The following is a 10591-nucleotide window of genomic DNA, read 5'->3' as shown; positions in this document are numbered from 1 at the left end:
TACAGTAGATTGAGTGGGCCATCGAGCAAAAAGTCACAAAACAGCCTGTAGTGTACCAGATGGGTAACCTCGCTTTCAGGTTGGGCAAATATGATCCTCTTAAGCAAGATAAACTGGCAGTGGTAAATCCCGCACCACTGGCTGGTTTGCTGCTGATCACTAGTCTCAATATTCCCAAATTCTTCCTCTCCATTCCCAGTTATTTAGCAGGTTACAGAAGCAACAGAGTTCTCTCCCCAGCTGGCTGGTCTTTTTGGAAAAACTCTTTGAAATGCAGTAGCTTGCTATGAATCCTCTCTCTTAAGGGAGGGATATGATGGCTAGGGTCTAAGACATTGGTGCTTCTACGCTCCCTTTCCCGCTTCCAGGTGAGATAGGGGTGCGGTGGGAAGGGCACTTCACTTCTCTCTCGGCGAAGCTGCACAGTTACTCCACTGAGGGCCAGCATTATCCACACTGACAGGATAATGAAATCTGAGGAAGACAAGACAAACAGATTTTTATATCAAAGCAGAACATTCTTTCCCAAGCACAAACATTGAACTTAATAGAAAGGAACGAAGCATTATTGCCTCCAAATCCTCATGTGCCTAGGGTAATTCCACACAAAGGCAAAAACACGCATGGAGTTGAGAGGAGTTTCTTCAGTCACTGTATTAGGCATTTTGACTGCCCACTCTGCAAATTCATCAGCAAAGTGTCATTCTAAGCCTCAGAAGCACCTTTCACAAGGGGCCTTTGTTGCAGAACATCTGCTGGAAGATTGGTGCCTTTGTGTCCGCTCAGTTTTTGGGTTTTTTTTGGAATACTAGAATTTATCGTCCAGGTATTAAATCTCACACTGTACTTTGTTCTCCTTTTATCCCTTCCTACCTTTACCAATTGCTCACAATGGAACCAAAGAGGCATTGTTTTTTCTCAAACAAAAAAAAGTCTTAAGAGCATTACTCACCATTTGTTTGAAACGGCACATTGGTGTAAGCTCTGCTGAAGTAATCATTGAGGACCCTTCTGAGTAGGTCTAAGGTGATGTAGGCAAGGCTTGTGTAGACATAACAAGCAATAGCTAGGATCACTGCGTAAGAGCCCACTATTCCAGAAGCCAGTATGTTCAGCTAGAGGTGGAGAAGAAACCCAGCTTTAGGAGACTGATAAAAATGCTCTTTATTTCCCCACCTCCTTAAGGACACATTTTGTATCAGTTCTTCTACAAGAAATTGGCTGCACACACCTATTTTCCAGACATACCTTTAAAACAGCAGAAGCTGACTAAATGCAAGCACTAGTGAATGCAATATGCAACTCTGCAACAAGTCATTCCGTCGCTTAGGGACCATTTAGCACAAGTAGGACTGAACAGGAACTCCTTAGAGCTGGTCCTATGCCAAGAGCTTTATTAAACTGTGTTTTCTATACGCATCCAACAGGTTTACATTTTGCATTTGACACCCCTTCCTCCCTCCCTCCGAGTTAACAATGCAGATTACTTACAATTCTCGGACAGCCAACAAAAAGCACTGGAATCATCATAGCTACAGAAGAAAAGGTCACCCAGAACACCACATCATCACGGAAGACCCTGTAGTCTCCTGTAAAGACACCATATTTCACAGGGAATTTGCTAGTTAGCTTCTGAACTCAAATGCTGATTAAGATGCATCGTGCCACAGGTAGTCAAAACAAGAACAGAAAGAGATTGTCTCAGTTGAGTATACATCCTGTACTCTATGTTGGAACAGGAGATCTTGTTCATGAAACAAAGATTTATTTATTTTTTTTAATGAGGTATATGTTACTCATCTGGTAAGAATGAAAAGTACCGGAATACCCAATAAGAAGCCCTTCTATTGCCTCTGTAGGTTTATAATCTACAAACCTGTATCTATGGATGTTTGAATCCAGAGTATGGTGCAAGTACAACATACAACAACAACAACAGAAGGCAAATTTTTCCGACTTCAGGAAGAATAATCAAGTCACCCAAATACTACATTTTACCGGTTTACTTTAATGAGGAACAACTAGGGACTGGACAGATTATGACAGAGTTGTGGCTAGTCATACACAGGTGACCGGAGCATGAAAAACTGCCACACTAAGGGATCTTAAGTAAAAGGGTTTTGAGATTTAAAATTACAATAGAGAAAGCAGTGTGGCTGATGCTCTGACATTCCACAGGAATTCCACCTCAGCAGCCTTGCTTGCTTTTCAGCAATCTGCCTACTGTTTCTCTCAAAGAGATTCTGAAGACTCTAGTGATGTCAATCCAGATGCAAATACAAGTTTGACTCCTACAGCACAACGCCGCCAGAGCCTTGCATGGTGAAATTAACAGCAAGAGCTCCTCTTAATCCATGATGCCTTTATGCCTGAAGCCTCCAAGTAAGACTACAGACTTTCTCCCATGACTTGTTCTGGACAGAGAACAAGACAGAGTGCATGCCCGGAGCAAACACAGTGTCACAGACCACTGAAATAGCACACAGCTTCAGCGGGAAGAAATTGAGCAAACTCTCTACAGAACAAGCAGTTTCCTTACCTCACCAGTGCAGATTCCCCAAGTAGTTTTAATTACACACCTGAAAGAAGGCTTCGGGTACATCTCCCTTCCTCTCAACATTTGAAAGGGGAAGGTTAAACATCACTAAGATAAACCACATAGTGGTATTCATTTTAGAGCCTTGCAGTGTCACTGTAATACAGCAGAAACACATCACTCAGTAGCCAGTGTTTTGCAGCAGAGTATTTCAGTGCATACCCAGTGGTGTAAAGAAGATCGTTGATGAAAAAAGAAATCCCAGCACAAGTCCAACAATGAACATACAGAGTAGGATGGAGCCAAATCTCCACCAGCTTGCAACCAGGAAAAGTCCTCCAGTAATTCCAGCTACTGCTGTCAAAATCAGACGCACTGAAAAAGCAAATGAGAAATTGCAACACTCAAAACTTGAGTTACTGCAATAAGGTATTCAAGCAGCTTTACCTACATGCTTGATTGGTACCTAATGAATGCTTTCTGAAAAAAAAAAAACAAAACACAATCCCAAAAAAGAGTATCAGGATTTGCTTCATGCATTTTACTTAGACTCCAATCTGAAATTGAGGCTGTGCTACTGAAAGAGTGGCCCAGGGAAGTTCTTGCTACTACATATATTAGTACCTTGAGTTCCCAGCCTAGTTATGATCGCAATAGGTATCAAAAAAGGAACTATGAGGCAGGACAAAAGGAAGTAATTCTTGCTACTCTAACAAGCAAGGTACAGACTTTCCACTTCCATTTCACAGATGAAATCCGCGCTTGATCTGAAACTGAGGTCCACCCATTATGAAAGAAGTAGGAAGTACATTGCAAATTCCCAGAGCTTCTAAAAAATTGCATCTTCCTTGGATAGGTACTTAAAATTTGTCTTTTATAGTTGCAGCTATTAATTCTGCACTACTATTAGATGTCCCAAGCAACAGTTACTCTGTTACATATTCAGCTGTTATGATAATCCGAGCTCAGCTCAAGTACCCAGCTGTCATCCTCCTGTCCTTCCTAAGGCAGGCCAGCAACAAGCACAACTGAGAGCCCCCTTAAGGGATTTGTAACAACAATACTTTGAGAAAAGGACCGGATATCCTGACACAATCTACTCACCATCATAACCGAGGCCAGTTACTCTTGTAATAAATACAAAGAAGAAGAATGCTGCGACTATGAAACCCATGAAGAATAAATCTAGAGAGGAAAGAAAAGTATGTTGTCGTAACACTTCATACCAAGCCCTCTTCAATACATCTTCAGACATCTTCATGAAAGAACCTATCAGCTCACTGGCTGAGAAGCACAAAAGGAAAGCCATATACCACTTGGTTCTGGAAAGGGCTGTCCTCAAGCACTTCAAATACTCAAAAAAATTACACATTCATATTTGTATTGCCCACATGTACTCCAGTGCTACGTTTCTATTCTTAGCATACCTGAAACTTTTTGCTCTGCACTTAAAAAGCTCTGATCCTGTAAAACCAAAGCAGTGGCCCTAACTGGCATGTAAACACTGTCAAGGGAATCTTAGTAATAACACTATCATTCCAAGTGTCCTGGTTTACAGCAAGTTACATTAATGAAATTTCAACCAGACTTATGAGGGAGGGAAAAAAAACCCCATCAAAACCAAACAAAAAAACCCAAACCACATAACATTTAGTACCTGTTTTCCAGAATCGGTGTCCAAAAAAACAAGCAAAAAGACCAAGAACAGCAAGAGCTGTGAAGAACACTTTGGTAGAGAGCTTACCTATAAGGAGAAAGGATGAGTCACTAAAAGCATTCTGCATAGTACTCCCAACAATGAGAGTAAAGTAAGGTCCAGTTGCTGTCACTGAGTCTACGACAGCTTAATAGCTGCCACTCCTTCGCAAGACACCATGTGAGCAGATCTGTAATGCCTGAACTAAGTTATCTTGATGGGATCTCCAACAGAATATTGAAGTATTTCCAGACTGATTGAGAAATTGAGAAATCAAGAACTTCCTCCTTACTCAGAACACCAAAGTTTCTGTAATAACCGTTAAGTAGCTGTAATTTGCTGTTTATAATAGGGATATAGCTTTACCTGAAAATTCTCTGCTCAGCTTTATAAAAGGGACATACAATCTTCTACAAAAATCAGTGCTATAAGATTAGTGTGTCAATCAGCAGCTAGTCTTTTATCACCGCACCATAATCTCCCATTAACATATGTTCCATACAACAAAAAGGACCATCAGTATCCCAGTATGGCTCACCTCTGTCTCCCACACAAAATTCTTACTGGTATTCAAGCTATTTGAAAAAGTAAACCACATTTTCCTAGTTATCTCAATAAGAGAAAAGCAGTTTAGCCTATATAGTTTGTCTCATGTAGTCATGAGACAACACTGTGTTTAACAGTTACTTGTGCTACAGCATATTAGAAAATAACAATGAGAACAAATCTTACTTTACGAACCATATTCTGCTCATTATTCTCATCCCTTCCACAGTCATAATGGGAGTGGCAGCTTTGCTCTTCTTCTATTCAAATTCTATCATTATAGAATTTCATACAAAAAGTAGCATAACTCTGCAGTCATTTCACTATTGCTGACATTATCTTTAAGCTTATTTTCTCCTTTCAAAATGTTTGCAGGTTACCAATTCCTGTTAGCACCAGCAGAGTTAGAAAAAAAAAAAATCAGACTGGACTCTAATCTGGTGCATGTTTTATTAGCTTAGTTTCACACATAGCATCCATAGCCTTACAAGTGATTTAAGATTACGTATCCAGTTCAAATGGAAAAAGCCAGAGTGCATTACACAGACAAAAAAAAAATATATATATTTGCAAGTGACATATATAATCTCCACTAAGTTAAGCCTTCAATTGCTGATAGCTCTCCTTAGTCTTATCCCATTGTTTTACAATTTCTCCTCAATCAAGAAGTAGACTCCATCATAAAGTAACAATACCTACTGTAAAACGAGGAGCTCCTCTGCACATTTGAAAAAAAAAAAAATTCTCGAAAATACCATTCAGCATGTTGAAGCACAACAAGCTTGAGGTGAGAGACAAGGATGAACAAGTTCCAACTTACTGAGAGAAAAGCAGTTATCCACTAGGTCAGCAAAGCTGCAGGCATACGTATGCACAGGTATGTATGCAGCAGAAGTATTCCAAAGAGGATCCCATACTATAACATTGTAGATCACACCTTGCCCAGGAAGTGAGGAAAAGTAGACATTGGTCTTGTCATCAGTTGTCAGCGTAAGCATCTGGAACAATAAAGAATATTTTTAATTGCAAGGAACTGCTTGTCACTGTTGCTGATGGCATGGTGCTGTGTCCATACTGCTGAGGCAATACTCAGCAGCTCAAGGAAGATGATCAGCTAGAATTCCAGGCAAGAGCTCTCCTGTTCTGAACCCTCTCAGTATTGCCAATTCATCCAGCGTTACTATGTCCCACTCCTATGTTTTGCTTCTCACCACTTGAGGACACAGCTTATGTTCCCTGCCAGTCTACTAACCCAGGTCTGGCCTCCAAAGCAGGCAAGGCCAGGCCAGTCATGGCCACTGAGATTCTTCCCCTTCCATTCCTCCCAGTCTCTCTGCTGGAGGGTAAGTAAATATGCAGCAAGTGTTTGCTCTCATCTCTGGCTTCCGCATTCCCGAAGGAAGCAGTGTGGCTAAAGCAGTATTCAAAACAAGCAGGAAGACACTGCAATAAGAGGTTGTTTCATTGAGAAAAGGGTGTAAGACATAGAAACATAGAATCATAGAATCATAGAATGGCCTAGGCTGGAAGGGACCTTAGAGATCATTTTAATCCAGCCTCCGTGTCACAGACCAGCCACTAATATCTTCCTAATACCAGAGTCTGTTGCAAGAAGTCTCAATTCTGCCACACTTCGGGCTGTGCTAACTAGTCAGATCTAGCCCAAGAAAGAGTGGTTGCCATTTTGTATGCATCAGCTACCGTATGTTTTTTCTAGCCAGAAATTCCAGACACAAGCAAGAAGCCTGATGCATCAGCACCTTGCTTGTGTCACCACTCAAGGAAGATAAGCACAGGGGAGGAAAAAACATAGATGGCATCACTGTCACATTCCTGGTACCACCAGTGCTTCAGACTTACTTTAATGCCATTGGCCTTGATACTTTGCACCTCCGACATCTTCCGTATATGGCTCAAGAGTATCATTTCAGAAAGATCGTTCTCTGGTAAAAAGTACTGGTAGACATCATAGCGCAGTCGCCACCTGGAGTTCTGACCAGTACCTGAATCGCAGGATGGTGGGTTTGCTCCTCTATAATTAAAAAGAGATCAGCTATATGTCCAGCTCAAGCCTCTAGATCTTAACACTAGTCTTCGGAAGTTAAATGCCCAAGTTGGCAGTATTTGGCTTCTAAAGATTAGAAGTTAACACCAGCAACTAACTCAAAACTAGACTGTAAATGTTTGTGAGCAAAACCACTACAGCAAAACCACCTTGACACAGGTAGTGTCTGTGCTGGACCTGCTTCTACATTTACAGGGACTTCCTACAAGCTGTTGTAAGGAACAAACACAAGAATTCTGAGCCAAAGATCACAACATCACTGTTTGTTTTTCCATGCATGCTATATCTACAGCTCTGAATACAGCCTTCCCTGATCCCTGCCCTTCAGCTGTGACACCAGGCACCATTCAGTAAATAATGCCTTATAACCTGAAGTGTCAATGTTAAACAAAACTCTAGGTCGTTATCACGTTTCAGTACCAGTATAGGAATGAAACCGGCTACAATAAACAACTGCTGCTCAAACAGATTTAGTCATTATCAGGAATGGGAAGAATTTGCTGACTGCTTGCACATCTGAAGTTGCATACCCTCTCCCAAAATATGCAATTCAACTTCTACCCCTCTCTCATGTATTACCTCCCACTCCCCTTTTCCTCATTTACTTTTCAGTTTGTTGCAGCAAACAAGATTTCTGCCAGCACCTGGATGGTTAACCTTTCCAGTTGACTCTTGTTTTATGAACTTGGCTAAATATAGGACAAAAAAGGTCTTGCTTAGTGCACTGAAGTTTTTCACACACCTGCTATATCCCAAGTTTGCAGGAGCAAACTTGATGTGGATATCCACCAATGTATAGTCTAGGTAAATATTTGGATCCACTTCCAAGTCAAATTCTAGATTGCAGCCTCCAGGAATAGGATCTAGAACACATAAAAGATAACTGTAGTAGTTTTTGCTTCCCCCTTAACACATCATCATAAAAGCTCTAAGACCTCAGCAATATATGTGCTTGCAGGCATAGTCTGCTTGTTGAGTACAAAATTGTCAGTTCTAGTCCTGCAACACAACTCGCAATTCAGCAGTGATACTAAACTTTTTCAGCCCATGTCAAAAGACATTCTGGCATCTCCAGATGTAGAAATATCACCTCTGAAAGGTCAACACTTGATTTCATAGTTAACTTGTAATAAGGAGAGCTGATACCCCTTTACAAGTAATAAGAACATACCTTTCTCCATATAGGGAATAGAGATAGCTGTGCTGAGCACCGGACTAGCATCCAGTGACCGAAGGTACCATGTACATACACTTTGTTGAGGCCGAAGGATGGAAACCAGTCCTTTGTCCACTCCAGTTCCTGAACTGTTCACAGATGGATTCTGGACAGAAACAAATTACATAAGCAAGTGATTCCTTTTAAGAGGACTTCTACCACAGCCTGATATAATGCATAGGAGTCGCGTTCCTGCCACAGGCTTGTAGGACACACATTTTGGTGCCACTTGCCACAGATGAAGCACTCAGCCGTTAGCTAGCTCGTAAAACAGGAAGATGAAAGGAGCTAGAAAAAAAGGGAGTGGCCTCTGACTCCACATACTGCCTAGCTCAGGCTCAAAAACAAGTGACAAATTTGAGACTACTATAGAGTTAATAATCACAATCAAGTGGCAGAGAAGTCTAGCTACTTGAAATCTATTGCTGCACAGCACAGGACTGACAAATACAGGTGTAAAAGGATTGGAATACCCCTCAGAAGAAGCTGCAAGATGGCACTAAAGAGCATTCTGGGAACTGACGTGCAGGAGCACTCACTATCTCCACCAGCATGGAGATGTCTACAACAGCTGGCTTAACACCAGCCATGCCAGATGAGTGCTTGGAGCCAATTACTGACCCAATCCCCACCATCGCCAGCCCTTTCAGAGCCAGGGGTCTTGAGGAAAGATCTGACAGCAATGGCAGTGTCACATTCACACAGCTGGAACAACTGATTGACCTTCAGTCAAATCTACTTTTCAGCATGGAAAAAAAGCGCTTTTGTCCAAGAAGGCCACAGCTATCCGTGGCAACACTACGGAAGCACTTTGAACCTGGGAGACTTTAAGATCTGGCTCAGCTTCATACTTCTAGAGGCAGGCCAACCCTAGAAGCAGTATAACCAAATTCATGCATCGCTGTCCTTGGCCTGGTAAGGCCCATGAATGCAAAGAAGTTCTGAACTGACAGCAGAAGATTCTATCAGTGGTCATCAAAGACTGAACAGGTATAACAGTAATGTCTTAGCTCTGTAAACCTAGCTATTTCACCAGTACAAAGACTGAACTGGGTGACTAGTGTTACAGGTTATTCAGAGGGGAAAAATGGATTGCAGCTTTCAGATCTCCATCTACTACCTTCAGCTTAAGTCTACATTCAGTATTTTAAATTGCATCCCACTAATGATGGGACAAACTAAGGATAGCATACAGCAGTAGGAATGCCTATACTGCTGGCTAGAAGTAGCAGCCTGTAGTGGAGTACTATGGAGGAATTTCTCCATGTGCCACCAAAGAATTAGATTCAGGTCAAGGAGCTGGGGTAGCAAGACAATACTGCCTGTAGCAGCTAGATCCGAGCTGCATAAACAGCAGACAACTGAACATCCCAGAGCAATTGTGTTTAGTGAATAAGGTATCCGGCAAATACTTATCATCAATCCAGTTTTAATTTGACAAGCTGATGAATAGTAGTGAGCAGTAGCATGTCATAAGCACCACTTCCACCAAGAACAAAGAGCCTTGAAGCATACTCAAACCAACTCTGAAATTCTTTTAGCATTCAGTCCTCCAAAATAGCAGCTACAACATAAGTACAAGAAAGGATTTCTGAAGCTAAAATAATACTGTTCAGGAGCCATTCAGGTAAGATATTTATATGATTCATATAGCTTCAGTTCTATATTCCTACATGTACCTGAGCCAACTCCTTTGAAAGAAAAGTAGCACTTAAGAACAGAAGTGACACTCTTACCATACCTTATCAAAGGATATCACCACATCACTTTGCTGGGCATGTACTTGAAAAATAACAACAGTCACATTGCTTGCGATGTTCCTGATTACAGCTTCCACTGGATTGGTCTGATTAAGTAGCACATTTCTGAATTTTCCCAAAGAGAGCTCAAGAAGACCTGCATTACAAGAAAAGGAAGACAACTTTTTTTGGTCCTGAGGGAAGTAATTATCAAGGGTAGCCTGGAAGCTTCCAGGAACCCAGGATTAGTCAGCCGGGAACAGAGCAGGACATTGGTTTACACTACTCATCCTGTAAACTGTATTAGGGTTTCAGAGACTACTATATACAGTACTATGCCTACAAGAACAGATACAGTTGGAGTATGCTTGTATTAGCAGGCAACTTGCACAGTACCTGTTAGACTTCCTGGGTGACTTCCCACAGATCATGGGAGTTGGAGTCACCTTCGATAGCACAGTCAAATCTGTAGTATACACATATATACCTACCGACTTTCAGTTATTTCATATGTCTGTTGCTCCCGCACTATTTGTAATCATTAAGACTGTTGGACCCCGATTTCTGTATCTAAAAGCCTGACTAATTGTTCTAAGATACAACTAAGGCCATCTCTTTTTCTTTATGATAAGCACAACCCCATGACCCACTGTCATTTTAATTCAAAGAGCACCACATGACTTAGTATAAGATTTTTTGCGAATCAGTTTTAGCTTGTCATTCAAGTTCCACCAGAAAGCCTGGTTTCTTGCTGTGCGCTGGGCTCTTGAGGGAGAAGGGATGTCAAGGGAGG

At 41.5% G+C, this 10591-nt stretch overlaps 1 protein-coding gene across 1 annotated transcript; it reads right to left on the bottom strand.

Moving 5' to 3' along the window:
- Window positions 1-211: 211 nt before the first annotated feature.
- Window positions 212-9955, bottom strand: TM7SF3 (transmembrane 7 superfamily member 3; the record flags this gene model as incomplete). The annotated part of the gene is made up of 11 exons (XM_009876571.1): window positions 212-474; window positions 953-1115; window positions 1492-1589; window positions 2759-2911; window positions 3641-3721; window positions 4194-4280; window positions 5599-5776; window positions 6639-6810; window positions 7586-7706; window positions 8015-8165; window positions 9801-9955. Coding segments are annotated over 11 exons (1622 nt in total), but the record flags the coding sequence as incomplete, so codon positions are not given.
- Between the last annotated feature and the right edge of the window lie 636 nt (window positions 9956-10591).

Source organism: Apaloderma vittatum, unplaced genomic scaffold, assembly GCF_000703405.1.
Source record: "Apaloderma vittatum isolate BGI_N311 unplaced genomic scaffold, ASM70340v1 scaffold36920, whole genome shotgun sequence".
NCBI classification, from domain to species: domain Eukaryota; kingdom Metazoa; phylum Chordata; class Aves; order Trogoniformes; family Trogonidae; genus Apaloderma; species Apaloderma vittatum.
The sequence above is the reverse complement of the archived record's forward strand: the minus strand, read 5'-3'. Positions and strand labels throughout refer to the sequence as shown.